The sequence below is a fragment of the Lissotriton helveticus genome, chromosome 8, assembly GCF_964261635.1.
Source record: "Lissotriton helveticus chromosome 8, aLisHel1.1, whole genome shotgun sequence".
Classification (NCBI taxonomy): domain Eukaryota; kingdom Metazoa; phylum Chordata; class Amphibia; order Caudata; family Salamandridae; genus Lissotriton; species Lissotriton helveticus.
The window spans coordinates 1216272748-1216292028 of NC_136069.1; the positions used below are offsets into that span (position 1 = coordinate 1216272748).

The 19281-nt window shown below is 44.7% G+C and overlaps 1 protein-coding gene across 3 annotated transcripts in view; it reads right to left on the reverse strand.

The window, feature by feature from the left end:
- LOC144773252 (ATP-binding cassette sub-family C member 5-like) overlaps positions 1-19281 on the reverse strand; it is a 2136031-nt gene that overhangs the window by 240526 nt on the left and 1876224 nt on the right. For all 3 annotated transcript variants that reach the window (XM_078658154.1, XM_078658153.1, XM_078658155.1), the window contains one exon: positions 6469-6558. In XM_078658154.1, the coding sequence (XP_078514280.1) occupies positions 6469-6558 (90 nt within the window). The remainder of the gene's footprint in view (positions 1-6468; positions 6559-19281) is intronic.

A 19281-nucleotide genomic window follows, 5' to 3' on the forward strand; every position in this document is an offset into this window, starting at 1 on the left:
ACCTCTACAACGGATCATCCTTATCAACTATGAAAAGAGAACAACAGATTCAGAACTAACCTGCCAGACTACCACATGCAAAGCCACAAGTTTACATCTCCCATGCCTTGAGGGCTCTACATTGGTTACCGGTTGCCACAGATCCACATTTAAGCTGCTAATTATCGCCCATAAAGCAATACAGGGAACAGAACCGTTTTTCAACACTCTGTAACGCAGCTCCGTGGTGCTTACTGGAGGTACCTGTTGGACTAGTTGGTCCCTAGGGGACCTCTGGATTGAAGAGGAATTAATTCCTCAACTTAAAACGCGCCACAGGGCATGTTTGCACACATATCACCTCAAGCCCCGCCCCCTACCTTCACCACTGTGCAAACGCGCCCCGTAGCGCGTTCTAAGTTGGGAGATTAAATCCCCTTGCATACTGGGGGTCAGTGGGGGCCAACTAGCCCACCAGGAGCCTCCAGTATGCGCCAGGGGGCTGCGTTGCAGAGAGGTGTAAAAAGGGGTGTGGCCTCATAAAAATCAGTTTTTTTATCGGCAGCGTACGCGTACCCTACGTGTACCCCGTGATTTAAAAACAAATAATACTTTTTTGGGTCTTGGGGGTCCTTGTGGGACCCCCTGAGAAGGCCTAGGGGGTCAGGGTGTTTCTACCCTGCCCCCTTTTCGCGTTTTTCACGTTACTTTTTCTGTTTTCTTGTGCCTTGGTTCTTCCGAGGCACAAGATGGCTGCCAACACTTCCTGGTTTGCAGTGTTGACAGCCAATTAGCATAAAGCTCGTGCTCGGGAAGGTACGCGTACCGTACTTCGGCTATAGATATAGTGGAGAAGTGTGGCTCACTGGTTAGAGGAGGCAGACCTGGAAGCAGAGGTCAGCCCGGGACCAGGGTTCAATTCCCGGCTCGGCGGGGTCTTGAGTCCTAAAATGTCCATGGACTCGACAATTCTCGCTCCGGTGCCCACTCGATTCACGGGTTCACACTCTGCGACTCTGGGCAATAGCTTGCTTAATCTCCACAACGGCCCCTCGCGGCGGGATGCCTGGCTTTCACCTTGCGGATACCCTGCCGGGGTTATCTCACAGGGGAATACCAGGACGGGTTCCCTAAGCAAGCGCTTAGAAACCGCTTGGTGATTTGCGCTATATAAATTCCTGTACATTTACATTTACATATATCTATGATTTTACTTTTGATTTTCTCAGGAACTACTGAACGGATTTACACCATTTAACAAAAAGCACAATCTACGAACCAAACTCTACCTTTTTGCCAAATTTGGTGTAATTCCGTTCAGCAGTGCGGGATGTTGCCGTGTCTAAAGTACCCTATGGAAAATTGCATGGGGAAAACACATTTTGGGACCCCAATTTTTTCTCAGCCTCCGTTTCACGAATCACCCCGAAACTTGTTCTCCCCTGCTATACCTACACAGATGACACACTGATACTTGGAGGCAAACTCAGAGGAATGAAGTGCCTGAATGGGGCACAGTGTTGAGTTATGGGAACTTGTCCTTAAATCCAACTATTATGCACAACAAACAGGCCAGCTTCATAATTTGTCCTGAAGGAAGAGTTAGTACAAAAACGAATGGTACAGCCCGATACCTCCACAGTGTTCTGGTGACATTCATAGACACCTCAAAAGGGAATCCCCAGAGGATGTTTTAGTTATTGTTTGCAGTGCCTTAAATATGCACTTTTTAAAATGTTTTTTAAAAAATTTGTATTGAATAACTTGGTACAATTTATGAAATTGATTGCACTATAGGGAGTAACTGTTTTTTTTGTACTTATATTATGGTTCTTATCTCTTTATTTATTATATTTTTTGCATATGGACCTCTTAGGAGATCAAAATCTTAAAATGCAGACACGTGCATGTTTACACATCATCACACTTTTTTTTAAAGATGTTTAGCATTCGCAAACAAGCATTTTATTCTGTTTGATGAGGTCAAACATCATCGGTAAAAAGCACTGGCAGAGCTAATAGGACTTAAACAGTAAAACCAAAAGGTAAAGGACTACAGGCTTTGACAATGCCTGTTGTATATTATCACCATACAGCACAAGCTTTCTACATATGGAGAGACACTAAAGAACTTGAGAAGCATTAAGAAATCAAAGTTAAACTGCAAAGGAGTAACTGGAATAGCTCTGGCTCTATTTTCTTAAAATTTTGTATTTTTAAGGCCTCACCCTCAGAGGGCTTTATTAGCCTGTGGTCGAAGACCTATTGTGTACAGTGTACATACATATGGCATCTGGGTTGCCCCATGGCAGTAGTCTTGCTCAGTTCAGACTCTGATATTCATTCAATTGAATTGCAGTCAGTTTCTCGTGTGGACTTCCCAGTTGAGTATTGCTTTCCTACCAATTTTTATTGGTGCAAATGTGTACTCTTCCATGTGTGATGTCAGAGACTTTGTTCACTTTGATTTTACTGCCGTCATTTGTTTTCCATCGCTTGATGGGAGCAGAACTAGGAAACGGTTTTAGGAACTCCAGGCCTGTGTTTCCTAACTGCTAATTCTCATTGCTCGCCTTGGTGCTCTTGCTTCCTCCTTTTTCTGAAGCACCCATTGACTCTGTGCTTTCTCTCCACACATCCCACTTGTCGGGTGCTCTCCCAGCTCTCTTCCTCATCCGTGTTTTTTAAATGTGAGCTGGTAGCTCTCCTCACACTGCAACTGACTGGTCACTTGCATTAATGCATATGGCATCCCATGCAACCTTTAATTTTATTTTACCATTCCAAAAAGTGTGCAAAAGAAACAATTAATTGACGGAATGCTGGGCAATGCAAACATTCACCCCCAGTCACAAGGATCTGCGTTAAATCCATCATTCTCTTGCTCACCACACCACCTCAGTTTGGACTTAGCCATTTGCAAATCAGTCTTGACCCTTTTCCTTGTGGGAACAGTCCAGCCCGAACTGCCCAGCCAGGCCCTCCCTGGACCAGAAACAAGCATCCTGGGACTGGTTTCAGGACATCACCCTTCATCAGCCAGGCTAGCTTGAATCCTGTGGTGTGGTGAGCATGGTACCCACCTCTGGGCATACCCTTCCCACTTAGGGCGAAATATGCAAAAGAAACAATTGATGGATGGAATGCTAGACAATGCAAACATTCACCTTTGTCACAAGGATCTTGGTTAAATCCATCATTCTTTTGCTCACCACCCCAGCTTGGACCCAGCCATATGCAAATCAGTCTTGACGCTGTTCCTTGTGGGAACACTCCAGTCCGAGTGGGATAGGTATGCCAAGACGTGGGTCCCTGATTTGCATATGGCTGGGTCCAAAATGGGTTGGCGTAGTGGGCAAAAGAACGATGGATTTAACCCAGATCTATTGACTGGAAAGAATGTTTGCATTGTCAGCATTCCGTCCATCTTTTGTTAGCTGTAACACTTTTCTCCCTAAGTGGGATGGGTGTGCCCAGACGTGGGTCCCTTGCTCACTGTGCCACTGGATTCAAGCTAGCCTGGCTAAAGAAGGGTGACATACCCTAAAACCGGTCCCAGAATGCTTGTCTCCGGTCCAGGGAGGACCTGGCCTGGCAGTTCGGTCTGGACTGTTTCCATGGGGCACAGGGTCAAGACTGATTTGCACATGGCTGGGTCCAAACTGGGGTGGCGTAGTGGGCAAAAGAACGATGGACTAATCCCAGATCTTTTGACTGGAGGAGAATGTTTGCATTGTCAGCATTCTGTCCATCATTTTTTTGCTGTAACACCTTTCGCCCTAAGTGGGATGAGTATGCCCAGACGTGAGTCCCTTGATCACTGTGCCACTGGATTTAAGCTAGCCTGGCTGAAGAAGGGCGACATACCCTGAAACTGGTCCCAGGATGCTTGTTTCCGGTCCAGGCATGACCCGGCCTGGCAGTTCAGTCTGGACTATTCCAATGGGGCACAGGGTCAAGGCTGATTTGCATATGGCTGGGTCCAAACTGGGGTGGCGTAGTGGGCAAAGGAACAATTAATTTAACCCAGATCTTTTGACTGGGGGAGAATGTTTGCATTGTCAGCACTCCGTCCATCATTTGTTTGGTGTAACACTTTTCGCCCTAAGTGGGATGGGTATGCCCAGACGTGGGTCCCTTGCTCACTGTGCCACTGGATTCAAGCTAGGCTGGCTGAAGAAGGGTGACATACCCTGAAACTGGTCCCAGGATGCTTACTTCTGGTACAGGGAGGACCTGGCCTGGCAGTTGGGTCTGGACTTTTCCCATGGGGCACAGGGTCAAGACTGATTTGCATATGGCTGGGTCCAAACTGGGGTGGCGTAGTGGGTAAAATAACAATAGATTTAACCCAGATCTTTTGACTCGGGGAGAATGTTTGCATTGTCAGCATTCTGTCCATCATTTTTTTGCTGTAACACTTTTTGCCCTAATTGGGATGGGTATGCCCAGATGTGGGTCCCTTGCTCACTGTGCCACTGGATTCGAGCTAGCCTGGCTGAACAAGGGTGACATACCCTGAAACAGGTCCAAGGATGCATCTTTCTGGTCCAGGGAGGACCTGGCCTGGCAATTCATTCTGGACTGCTCCCATGGGGCACAGGGTCAATACTGAATTGCATATGGCTGGGTCCAAACTGGGGTGGCGTAGTGGGCAAAAGAACAATGGATTTAACCCAGATCTTTTGACTGGGGAGAATGTTTGCATTGTCAGCATTCCGTCCATCATATGTTGCTGTAACACTTTTCGCCCTAAGTGGGATGGGTATGCCCAGATGTGGGTCCCTTGCTCACTGTGCCACTGGATTCAAGCTAGCCTGGCTGAAGAAGGGTGACATTCCCTGAAACCGGTTCCAGGATGCTTGTTTGCGGTCCAGGGAGGACCTGGCCTGGCAGTTGGATCTGGACTGTTCCCACGAGGGACAGGGTCAAGACTGATTTGCATATGGCTGGATCTAAACTGGGGTGGCGTAGTGGGCAAAAGAACAATGGATTTAACCCAGATCTTTTGACTGGGGGAGAATGTTTGCATTGTCAGCATTCCATCCATCATTTGTTTGCTGTAACACTTTTCGCCCTAAGTGGGATGAGTGTGCCCAGACGTGGGTCCCTTGCTCACTGTGCCACGGGACTCAAGCTAGCCTGACTGAAGAAGGGTGACATACCCTGATACCGATCCCAGGATGCTTGTTTCGAGTCCAGGGAGGACCTGGCCTGGCAGTTCGGTCTGGACTGTTCCCATGGGGCACAGGGCAAGACTGATTTCCATATGGCTGGGTCCAAACTGTGGTGGCGTAGTGGGCAAAAGAACAATGGATTTAACCCAGATCTTTTGACTGGGGGAGAATGTTTGCATTTCCAGCATTCCGTCCATCATTTGCTTGCTGTAATTTCAAAAATTGTGTCAACAATCTTGGAGTGGTTAATTAATAATAAATTATAAAAAAATAATTGCAAAATGGAGGAACATGCACCAGGAAATCTCTTGGAATTATTTTTGTTAATAGTTTGACAAAAAACATACCAACATGGTCGCCGATACGTATACAAGCATGCAGATGTATGGGCAACCATCTTAGAATGTTTTTTTCTATGATGTGTGGCACAGCAGAGAAGAATTAGCAAAACCAATATCTCTGTCATCGCAATTTAAAGGTGTATCCTATTGGCTTTGTCAATGCTTGTTTTGTAAGGTATCCAATTCTGAAAATATAAGAATACAGTTATTACAGTGTGGCTAATTTTGTTAATGTGTGGCTAAAATTGTTAAAGGGACTTTCTCCACAGTGTGTTTCAAATCTGAATCTGAAGGAAAGCAGCTTGAAGGAGAGGTTTTTAAATTTTATACAGAAATGATTGCACTGGACGAGATTATTATATTCTAGGCATCAAAGAATGATATTTTAAGAATCAGCTGAAGAATCGATAGTTGAACACCAGGTTCTCTATGGTCTTTGGCTGAAAGAGCATGGTAGACCACCTCAAAAAGATGAAAAGCAATTAATGGTTAACAATCCTGAAAGCACGTTTCAGACAATCGATAGTAAAATTAATACGTCTGGTTTTAGTAAGCTAGTGCAAAGGTAATTTTTTTTATATTTTACAAAATAAATAGATGGAAAAAACAAAAACCGAATGTTGTCTAAATGCGATGGCCATATTGTTCCAATAAAAAGGTCGGATTGAAAAAAAAATAGTATCACATGTAATTGTACATAACCCTACAGGTGCTTCTTAACAAGTATGTGTACTTAGAAGAGGTACCGAAACTAAGCAAAGAAATGGGAGCCATTGGATTAGAATTACGGTAACCTGAAAACAAAGTTCAAACACAAGGATCACAAAAAAAAGGACAAAGTAAACATGTATAAACGTTAAACAAATCTATGAATCAATTACTTTATCACGCCAGAAAGCCTTTTTATTGTACTAGAAATACATGATGGCATAGGCAAGAATATTGAAATCGAATATTATTGAGAGACTTACGTTGATGTAATGATGTATCCTTTCTACAGAGGTGAACCTGGCCTCTGACTCTGATGCTAAACGAACTGTAAACTGAAAAAGTCCTGTGAGCTGAAAGGAAAACATATTTCTTATATAAAGTTTGCCAAATACTTGAACAGAAACACATGTAACTTGTCCAAATGCTTCTGGAATCAAGAGCTAAGCTCCTCATTCGGCCTGATCTTGAGTTGGACAATAGTGTAACAAAGTAACATCCTCTAATTTCCACCAGAGTTCTAAATTCGGAAGATAGTGGACGACATGATCAGTATGGTGGATGGAATTAACAGTGTACTCTCCTCCCACATATAAGCACATCTTGCAGAAAGGAGAGGAGCTTACATTAACCCCTACTGTAAATTAATGTATTGCATCCAAATATTTAGACTTTTGTAAAGCTTGACCAAAACTTTAATGCTCCTAAATTCAGAAACATAACTTGAAGAAAGCAATCAGAGGCTCCATTCTTTTATTGCGAAGGTCGATAAGTTACACAAACTATAGGATTCTGACTGCACACTCAAAATGAACAGTGATCAAATGAATTGTGTTACATCTAGTATGAGAGCAGCTCACGCTATGCATAAGAAAGAGTGCAGGCCACGCTATGCATATCAAAGAGCATATATAACTGGTAACAGGTAATAAGGGCCAATATTGTCACTGAGGGGTTCTGGTGACATCATATCCATGAGGTTTAATGTAGTTTTCTTTTTTCCTCTGTGTTGATTTTGTGGTAATTAGCTTGAAAAGGAGTTGTGAGTGCAATACTGGACCGAACTGTTTGTATACATTAAAAATAAAGACACCAGTACTTAATTACGCAGTTAATAAGCAAGTATTTTAGAAAAACACACACCCTGTGCCTTGTAAAAAAAACACATGCTGTCTGTAGAATTGAGATTGGTGAAGCTCGTCTTTTCAAGGTAAAGCTAACAACGGGAAATATTGCACTAATTCCTGTGAAATATAGATTATTACATCACCATAATGTGAGCCCCCAAATCACTCCGCAGAGCTTTACCATTTTAGGGGTACTAGGTCAAAGCTGCAAGGAGGACCAAGTTATGTGGCAAGGATTTTATAATTATGCAGCACAAATTGCAAATTATGCACCAAGGGGTTCTCAATAAACCCATCAATGGCAATACTGGACCATATCATATGAATACTCATTTTATATTATTTACACACACACACACACACACACATATATATATATATATATATATATATTACCTACTGGCGGTCGCCAGTAGGTATATATAGTTAGGATTTTTTCTCGATGGGATTTTTGAAAATTCTATGTCTAATAACTTTGGCGTTTGTGGACGGAATTGGCTGAAATTTTCAGGAAAATGGCACATTTTGTTTCTGAGCAGCCCTTGAAAATTTGGGGGGGGTTCGTCAAGGGGGGGGCCGAGAAAAAAGGGGGGTCCCAAAACGTGTTTTAACATTGAGTTTTCCATAGGGCGGTTGGCCTCACTTTTAGCCCGAACGGCTGAATGGATTTGCACGAAACTTGGCAAAATTGTAGGGACTGGTAGCCCGATGTGCCTTTGCTAGGTCTCAATATATGTGCTCCAGTGGATTTTGAGAAATTAACGTTCAAAAAAAGATATATATCTGTAACAGCGGACCGGGCAGCGCTCCGGTTCGCGGACTTTTTGCGGTACGGAGCTTTGTGAAGCGAAGCTGATTGGTTCTCCGGCGTCTGTGAACATTCCAAACAGTCCGTAGCGGCCGCCATCTTGTCTCTCGGTAGGATCGAGAGACAAGAGGAGGCCAAAGCGAAGGGGCAAATGACCATAAGGGGGCATAGTAGATCCTCGCTGACCCCCTAGGTTTGATGTGGAGGTTTTAAAAGGGTCCCGCGGGGCAAAAAAAAATAATAATAATAATAATCGAACGGCTGAATGGATTTGCACGAAACTTGGTAAAATATTAGGGACTGGTAGCCCGATGTGCCTTTGCTAGGTCTCAATATATGTGCTCCAGTGGATTTTGAGAAATTAACGTTAAAAAAAAGATATATATCTGTAACAGCGCTCCGCTTCGCGTAACGGAGGTTTGCGAAGCTGATTGGTTCTCCGGCGTCTGTAAACATTGCAAACAGTCCGTAGCGGCCGCCATCTTGTCTCTCGGTAGGATCGAGAGACAAGAGGATCCCAAAGCGAAGGGGCAAATGACCATAAGGGGGCATAGTAGATCCTCCTTGACCTCTTAGGTTTGATGTGGAGGTTTTAAAAGGGCCCCGCGGGGCAAAAAAATAAATAATAATAATAATCGAACGGCTGAATGGATTTGCACGAAACTTGGCAAAATTGTAGGGACTGGTAGCTCGATGTGCCTTTGCTAGGTCTCAATATATGTGCTTCAGTGGATTTTGAGAAATTAACGTTCAAAAACAAGATATATATCTGTAACAGCGCTCCGCTTCGCGGAGATAAAATTATATCTGTATTACCTAGCTGTTGCTAACACCAGTTAGCGACGGCTAGTAGGAGATAGCGACCATCTTGGGCCCCACTTTGCATGTGAGTGATATTTATCACTAATGACATGCAAAGTGGGCATGCCAAGATGTTAGCGACTGGAAACAGTCGCTAACATCGCTATCTCCTATTATCAACTTTTGGAAATATTCGCGATAAGCGCGAATATCTCCAAAAGCTAGCACCTGCCCTGAGCAGTTCTTAGCCATGTTATCCAATGGGAGGTGGATAACATGGCTAAGAGCATTAGCTCGGTAATGCATGAATATCGCTGAGTTTTCAGCGATATTAATGCATTGCGGTCGTTTTTTATCGTATTTGCGATAAACCTTGATAATAGCAAGGTTTATCTGCGATAATTTCTGACGATGCTTAGCGGTAAAAAAATCGTTGCTAAGCATCGTTAGGGATAAATATCGCTTAACTTTGGTAATATGCCCCAACGTCTGTTAACGTTCGATTCGAAGGAAATCAGGAAGTGTTGAAAAACATTGTCTGCGCCATCTTGTCTTTTTTCAAATGCCACACTTTTGTCGTGCACGGCAGCCATTTTAGATGCCTTGACCAGACCCACTCTGTGCACGCTGTCGATCCTTAGCATGGCTCCCCACCCTCGCAAGCATCTCCCCCAGGCAGTGGTCACCCCCGCTCTCTGTCTTATGCATGGGTAATAAACCTCCCCCCATCTGCGCTGCTCTTCCCTGAGAATCACACCCTGTGCCCGCCCGACACCTCCCTTTCGCCCTATTCACTACCGCACCCTCTGACACTCCTTTTCCTCTGTGTCCGATTGTCCAGGCCGGTCCTAGGGTATCAGCTAGCCCTGCAGATGTAGTTTATGGCCCCAGCTGTAAAGAATCACCCCTCTTCAAAGGAGTTATAGTAGATCAAGGCCCACACTCAATGAGATCCGTCACAGCAGACGCGTTCCTATTATCTGAAAACCATCCTGTATTGTGATTGGGGAGGGGACCGAGCCTGAAGCGGAAGATTCCAGGGATGACTCTTTGTACATCAAAGATTTTACAATTATGTGTCACATTAAAAATATATAGCACTCCGACAAAGTAGTAAGATTATAAAACTTTAATAACTTATAAATATATACAAGAAAACAAAAACAGTAATAACATATAAACATTTTTAGGGAAAAACAACGAAGTAGCGGTCGGCTGTGCGAATAGTCCCAACGCAGCACAACGTCCAGATTTCCGGCGTGGGGCGTCGCGGGGGGTGGGTCATCAGTAGCAAACTGTTGTGCGAATAGTTCCAAGGCAGCAGAACGATGGCACCAAGGTGATGTCCAGTAAGTTGCCGCACTGGTTTTGGTATCCTACAATGCTGCTCCGAATAACGGCGTGGGGCGCCCCGGGGGAGGCGACGTGAACGGGCCTCTCCAGGTGGAGTGTCATCTGTTGTAGTGGGGCACCCCTTTACCGTTTCAGTTGCCATTCCGTCCGTTTTTGGTCCACTGTGTCAAAAGCCGCAATTCAGCTGAGTTGCGCCCACTCTTGCGGTGCAGCGATAGGCGGCTGTCACAGGACTCTCAAAATGGCGGCAGGCTGTTTCCTTTTTGGGCCTGGTCCACTGAAATGGCCCTGGGACACCTTGGAAATCGGACGCTTGCTGCTAGGTCTTGGACCCCATTCTCGAAAGCGTCCCCTCCGCCTTGAGGATTCATCAAAAGTTTTGGGGGCCCCCGACTCCTGTAGGCTTCTGGTGGGGAGCGGTTGCCATGATTGCTCGCGGAATGACCACGACGGAGCTACGAGATGGTGGTGCTCTCCTGCTGACGCCAGCTTCAGTCTGAAACAACCAGAAACAAGGTGGGGCTTTCATCGTTTGGGGAAAAAAAAAAGTTTTCATCCAATGAAAAGTGTTGTTTTTAGGTCATATGATCAAGCCTTCCATCATTAGGAAACCAAAAGTAAAATGAACCAATGAAAAGTTTTATAAACAAGTCACATGACCTGTTATGCGGCATAGGGTATAAAATGCGGAGAAAATACGTTGGCACGTGAGGCGGCGTCAGTAGCGGACCGATGTGCGAATAGGCCGAAGGCAATACAACGCGCCAAGATCCGGATGGCACCGAGGTGGTGTCCAGCAAGTTGCAGCACTGATGTGGCCATCCTACAATGCTGAAAGTCGGCGTGGGGCGCCCCGTTGGCCTGTGAGTTTGCATCAGTAGCGGACCGATGTGCGAATAGGCCGAAGGCAGCACAACGCGCCAAGATCCGGAAGGCACCGAGGTGGTGTCTAGTAAGTTGCCGCACTGGTGTGGCCATCCTACAATGTTGAAAGTCGGCGTGGGGCGCCCCGTTGGCCTGTGAGATGGCGGCAGTAGCGGACCGATGTGCGAATGGGGCCAAAGGCAGCGCAACAATATTTTCGGAATAGAAGACACCACAAGGCGCTGAGATGCCAAGATCCGGATGGCACCGAGGTGGTGTCTAGCAAGTTGTGGCACTGGTGTGGCCATCCTACAATGGTAAAAGTCGGCGTGGGGCGCCCTGTTGGCCTGTGAGATGGTGTCAGTAGCGGACTGATGTGCGAATGGGGCCAAAGGCAGCGCAACAATATTTTCTGACTGACACCACAAGGCGCTGAGATGCCAAGATCCGGATGGCACCGAGGTGATGTCTAGCAAGTTGCTGTACTGGTGTGGCCATCCTACAATGGTAAAAGTCGGCGTGGGGCGCCCTGTTGGCCTGTGAGATGGTGTCAGTTGCGGACCGATGTGCGAATGGGGCCAAAGGCAGCGCAACAATATTTTCTGTATGGAAGATACCACTAGGCGTTGAGATGCCAAGATCCGGATGGCACCGAGGTGATGTCTAGCAAGTTGCTGTACTGGTGTGGTCATCCTACAATGCTGAAACTCGGCGTGGGGCGCCCCATTAGCCTGTGAGATGGCGTCAGTAGCGGACCGATGTGTGAATAGGCCGGAACCAGCACAAGGCGCCAAGATCCGGATGTTACCGTGGTGGTTTCATAGTTGAGAGGCACTTCATCTGCAGTGGGGCGCCGAGATCCGGATGGCACCGAGGTGATGTCTAGCAAGTTGCTGTACTGGTGTGGTCATCCTACAATGCTGAAACTCGGCGTGGGGCGCCCTATTAGCCTGTGAGATGGCGTCAGTAGCGGACCGATGTGTGAATGGGGCAAAGGTAGCGCAAGAATATTTTCTGAATAGAAGACACCACAAGGCGCTGAGATGCCAAGATCCGGATGGCACCGAGGTGGTGTCTAGTAAGGTGCACTGGTGTGGTCATCCTACAATGCTGAAACTCGGCGTGGGGCGCCCCATTAGTCTGTGAGATGGCGTCAGTAGCGGACCGATGTGCGAATAGGCCGAAGGCAGCACAACGCGCCAAGATCCGGATGTCACCGTGGTGGTTTCATAGTTGAGAGGCACTTCATCTGCAGTGGGGCGCCGAGATCCGGATGGCACCGAGGTGATGTCTAGCAAGTTGCTGTACTGGTGTGGTCATCCTACAATGCTGAAACTCGGCGTGGGGCGCCCCATTAGCCTGTGAGATGGCGTCAGTAGCGGACCGATGTGCGAATAGGCCGAAGGCAGCACAACGCGCCAAGATCCGGATGTCACCGTGGTGGTTTCATAGTTGAGAGGCACTTCATCTGCAGTGGGGCGCCGAGATCCGGATGGCACCGAGGTGATGTCCAGCAAGTTGCTGTACTGGTGTGGTCATCCTACAATGCTGAAACTCGGCGTGGGGCGCCCCATGAGCCTGTGAGATGGCGTCAGTAGCGGACCGATGTGCGAATAGGCCGAAGGCAGCACAACGCGCCAAGATCCGGATGTCACCGTGGTGGTTTCATAGTTGAGAGGCACTCCATCTGCAGTGGGGCGCCGAGATCCGGATGGCACCGAGGTGATGTCTAGCAAGTTGCTGTACTGGTGTGGTCATCCTACAATGCTGAAAGTCGGCGTGGGGCGCCCCATTAGCCTGTGAGATGGCGTCAGTAGCGGACCGATGTGCGAATGGGGCCAAAGGCAGCGCAACAATATTTTCTGAAGAGAAGACACCAAAAGGCGCTGAGATTCCAAGATCCGGATGGCACCGAGGTGGTGTCTAGCAAGCTATGCAGTTGAGTTGTGTGCGCACTTGCGGCGAATAGGTCGAAGGCAGCATAACAATGTTTTCTGAATAGAAGACACCACAAGGCGTTGAGATTCGGTTACCACCGAGGTGATGTCTAGCAAGTTGCCGCACTGGTGTGGCCATCCTACAATACTGCTCCGAATAACGGCGTGGGGTGCCCGGAGGGGGGGGGGAGGCGGCGTGAACGGGCCTTCCTAGGTGGAGGCTCGTCTGCTGTAGTGGGGCGCCCCTTTACCGTTTCAGTTGCCATTCAGCTGAGTTTCGGCTGCTCTTGATGCTACAGCGACAGGCGGCTGCAACAGGACTCTCAAAATGGCGGCCTGTTCTTTGGATTTGGGCCTGGTCCACTAAAATGGCCCTGGGACACCTTAGAACTCGGACGCTCGATTTTTTTTTCCTTTACTGTACATGCAAAAAAAGGTAAATGCCCGGTACGTTACACGCTTCATCTGCCACGATGAACTCTCCAGAGGAACCGAAAAAAAATATAGTTATGGTAACTATACCATGCATCGTCATATGGAGAGGTGGCACCAATTAATTATAGTGCTGCATAAAAGAGAGATTTGGAGGAGAACCCCTGACCTGCTAGTACATTCATCAAAGAAGTGGCACTGACAGCATCAGAGGCAAGGGAAACGGTCCCAAATATTTAGAAGAACTTTGGAAAGATTAAAATGACATGTTTAGATTGTGGCAAATTAATTTCATGTGGACAGATGAGTGTTACTCTAATAAATACAGCATATGAACATCATCATAGTCGATGGTTGGTAGAGACATTTTGACTATATCCTGGACCTGCCCGTCCTCGCCCAAAATGGCGCCGGAATAAATGGGACTCGTAACTCCTTGTTGTGTACTGGTTGCAGAACCTTGAAATCACGAGATACGTATGCAGTTTTGAAGCACATGGCGGGCGGGGACGAGAATTGATTGAATATTTCGACATCCCTATTGATATTAAGTTCTGATGTGTTATTGATTACTGTACTATTGAAAGTTCGAATTAACGTCACCCATGGTACTTGCCCACAAATGTATATCTAGATAATTTTATTGTAACTGGCCCTGTCGTATTTTAATTATAAAATGTACGTCCACCGATTCCGTAACTGTTAGACACCTTAGTTCTTGCAACCTAATGGCCCACCCGTTACGTTCCTCTACAGTGTAAATGTCTACTCATCATATACGATTACAGTTTGCTCCGTGGCCGGCCCACGTGGTTATAGGCTCGTATTTGTATAATGAAATTTTCACAATAAAGGTTTTTAAAAGAAAACATGGTAGTAGTATATACATTGGTAAAGTTTTTAATAATAGTCACTGTTTTAGAATCATTAAAAGGCAAGTGAAATAAAGCAGACCAATTACATGAAGGGTAAAAGGTATAATACGAAGGAACGCAGTAAAGATAAATGGTCATGGGCTGTTGTGTTTTCTATTCCTGCAACATAAAGTGATCGATAAGAATCTCATATTCAGGCGTATCGGCGACTAAGACAGCAGGTCGACCCTCTTTTGCTCAACGGCTCCGTCATGGGACGAAGAAACGCTCTTTTTCTCGAAAAAAGAATATATTTTACTTGCAGGACAGTTGTAAATTTTCCGGGAAAGTACATTAGCCTGGAACATTATAACATATATTTAAGAAAAAATAATGTTCGGAAGTAATAAAAAGCGTAATTTTTAGGTCATATGACCAAGCCTTTCATCATTAGAATAAGAAAAGTAAAATGAACCAATGAAAAGTTTTATTAACAAGTCACATGACTTGTTATGCTTACGTTACGCGCTGCGCGCCCCGGATGACTTCCGGATGCGCTAACGCGGCGCGTCATATGACGCATTACGCGACAACGCAGGTCCAGAATATAGTCAAAATGTCTCCACCAACCAGCGGTCGGAACACAACCCCTTTCAGCAGGCTAAATAGTTCTGTTAAATGACAACAGAAGGGACAGGCAACAAGAACCATCAGTCAAAGAGGGGAGGGCTAGTTCTTCTCTACCGGGTTACATTGGGGCGCTACCGGAACTGATCGAATTGGTAGTCTACAGTGTTTCTGGATGTTTCAGACTGAAGCTGGGGTTAGCATGAGAGCAGTACCATTTCGTAGCTCCGTCGTGGCCATTCCGCAACCAATCATGGCAGCCGCTCTTTATCGTTATTTTGGGCGGGGTGGGTGGCGGAGCCGAGCTGTTTTGCAGCCATCATTGTGTGGAGTTCAGTTCATTTCACTAGTTTTCTATTTGTCATGAGGGGTTGTTCCTAATGTTTCTATTTTAGCGAGGTCAAAAAGAGATCCCATTAGTGGCCTACTGATTTTGCTCGATTCCTTTTTTTTTTTTTTTTACACGATTTTTCGTTATCTGCAAAGACTAAACAGAGTATTGCGACTCTGTGTTTGTTTGTAAATAGAGAATGAACCAAAGAGAACCAATTCTAAAACAGTAAATACTTGGATAACAATCAATCAAATGGAGAGAGAAGCAGGCACGACGTATTACAACGGGGGCAAAGGCCTGCGTTAACTACCCTTCACTATGTGCAAAGAGAGAGTACTCCTAATAGAAATGAGGGGGGGGGCACCATTCAAAGCAGATCAGTGTGCATAAACACGAAAATGTTTTCACTTACCACGTACTTGACATTCAACAGCTTATGATATTTGCTATTAAAAAACCATTGAAATTCACTGAAAAAACCATAGGTTATAGACCATATATAGTTAGGAATTAGCATTTACAAAACCTTGAAAATTCACTGAAAAAACCATAGGTTATAGACCATATATAGTTAGGAATTACCATTTAAAAAACCTTATTTTACTCACACAAAACCATTGAAATTCCATATATAGTTAGTTGCACTAACTATATATCGCGCACCCGCAATCCACTGCTGATGATGTCACATATTACATCATTCAAGACATGGTCAGTGACATCACTGATGACATCACTGATGACATCTCAAATGACATCACTGATGACATCACTGATGACATCTCATTTGACATCAATGACCACATCACTGATGATATCATTCATGTGACAATACAATGCATCTCCTCATATTTTAATATAACCTCTGTTTCACCCAGTGTTAAATACAGAGTATAATTTTTGAAACCATTGACACACCAATACTAGTTACTACATATGTACTCACTGATTCCTACGTCTACACACACATTCACTCATTCACCCATACAATCATTCATACATACAATCACTCATCTTTACAACACTATCATATGCACTCATACACCTATACAGACACTCACACTCTGCCACTCATCCATGGAGTTACTCACACACCTAGTCAGTCCTGTAAAGAATCAATCACACTTCCATTTTCTTGTCTATACAGTTAAACATAGAGCACCTTATATTTTCAAACATATACTAACACATACTTACCTTGTTATACAATCATTGATATAAGTACACATTGATCTGCACAGAGTCACACACCTCCCAGCCAGCCACACACACACTCAGTCTCCCATACAAATACTTGGACAATCAATCAATAACCCATATAGTTACTCATATAGCTACTGATCAACACATGCAGCAGTTTACAGAACAACAGACATAATGATGCACAAATTAAGACAGTTTAGTCACTAACCCATGCACTCAGTGAGACACATTTAATCACTCACTCATACAGTCAGTCATGCACCTACTAAATCCTTCGTCCAGACACTTATACATCCACTCATTCTTCAATATGTAAGACATATTTAAACTTTACAGAAACATAAAATCACTGGATGTTGTTATCAGTGATGTCATCAGTGATGTCATTTGAGATGTCATCAGTGATGTCATCAGTGATGTCACTGACCATGTCATGAATGATGTAATATGTGACATCATCAGCAGTGGATTGCGGGTGCGCGATATATAGTTAGTGCAACTAACTATATATGGAATTTCAATGGTTTTGTGTGAGTAAAATAAGGTTTTTTAAATGCTAATTCCTAACTATATATGGTCTATAACCTATGGTTTTTTCAGTGAATATATATATATATATATATATATATAATCCAAGGATGGTTCCGCTCTCCTCTTGCCTGTGGCGCTGCTGGCAAGTGCGTCGCTTCACGCGGTAGAACCAAACCGCAATGTATTCAAACTGTGTTTGCCCCCAGGGCCTCCCGGGTCCAAACCAAAAGAAGCCGCCACTCCAGTCAATACGTTTTATCAGAAACTGGTAGATTTATTGTTCAAATCTCTACAGCATGTTTCACAGCGACAAACCAACGCGTTTCGTGAGCTCCCTACTCACTTGATCACGGTCCGTGATCAAGTGAGTAGGGAGCTCACGAAACGCGTTGGTTTGTCGCTGTGAAACATGCTGTAGAGATTTGAACAATAAATCTACCAGTTTCTGATAAAACGTATTGACTGGAGTGGCGGCTTCTTTTGGTTTGGACCCGGGAGGCCCTGGGGGCAAACACAGTTTGAATATATATATATATGTATATATATATATGTATATGTGTATATATATATATATATATATACATATATATATATACATACATATATATATATATATATATATATATATATATATATATCTGCAATATCTCGCAGAAAAACGCCACTTTAAAGCAGAATCACGAGCGTGGACTAACAGTTGTGTCAGTGTTATTTTATTCCCATTTCACATGCCATATACACACACATTTATTCGCTGCAAAATACAAAGGTTAAAATGACTTTATAGTCAGGTGAAAATTTCAGTGGCAATTACCTAGAAAAACAAAGAAAACACTGAAATTTACTAGTTCGAATTATCTCTAGTAACTATAACTTGTGCTTTAAGGAAACTATAACTCCGAGCCCACCAAACAGTTGTGTCATCAATGGCGTAATTGTAAAGTGATATTATCAATGATTTCAAATAACATTCCAGTGAGTGATGCAATATGTGGGGTAAATTGATGTGCACATCAAGGGGTTCGAGTTGTAGTTACCTTAGGGCCATTTTCTTTATTATTTATTTGTACTGCCGATTTTTTAAAACTATTTTTGGGCCCTCTGTGACACCACTCCCTCCACCCAAGGGCTATGGAGGCAGATAATCCCTACCCTGCCCCCTTATATGTTTTAAAAAATTGTTATTGCAGGACCGGGTGCTGAGTCCCCGGGTCCTTTAGCGACAGCCAGATGGCCTACCAGTGGCGGCTCCTCTGATAAGGCGGTGAAGCGTTGCCCCACTACTTAAAAGGAAAAATAAAATTATAATATCCTATCTTTATTATCATTTTATTTTTCCTATTGGAGTCAGTGGCAGGGCGGCGCTGGCAAGAGCAGGTAGAGGAGTGGTTCTCACTCCATAGGTGCACATGACTGTTTGGCTGGCCCTCATGAGCCGTCAAAACAGTCATGTGCACTTTGTCTTACACAGCCTGATGAGGAACATGCAAAGCCTCCAAGTCCCTGTGATTGGCTCAGGGAAGCCTGGGTGCTTCCTGCTAGCAGTGGGGACAGGAGACCGGAAGAAGTTAATAGGACGGAGGAGAGGCGGTGGCCGGCTGGTCGGCCGCACATGTAAGTCTTTTTTTCCCTCTCGACCCCCCAACCCCAGAAAGGTAGCAGCCGCTACTGTGGCACAAGGGTAAAAAAGCTCTCTGGGCTAATACGAAGGCTTTCTTTTTAAAACTAAGTTCAAGGGACTTTTGTGAGAGTACCATGAACCCACCCATCCAGATATATGAATATTTTTGTATCCTACTTTTTCAAAAACTACTGGATTTACATCAAATCACAAAAAGTACACTTCCTGGGCCACGATTTAGCTTCCTGCCTAATTTGGTGAAATTCTGTTCAGTAGTTTTTGTGATAGTGCTTCTTGAAAAAGTCAATAAAAAATGAATGGGGATTTTTCCACTTTCTTCTCGGCCCCCGCTTGACAGATCACCCCAAAACTTTCCAGGAAGGAGCTGAGGTGGATGAACTTTTTTTGAGAAAGCTTTGTGAAGATTTGTCAAATGGCACTAAAGTTATTAGCATGCCAAAAAGCCTACTGTCTATGGAAAAGCAGACCGAAACCAGGAGCAACCGCCATTGGGTAATATGTATGTATATATATATATATTTTAGAACCACTTACAAAGAAAACTTGGGAGCTCTAGCAAAGCG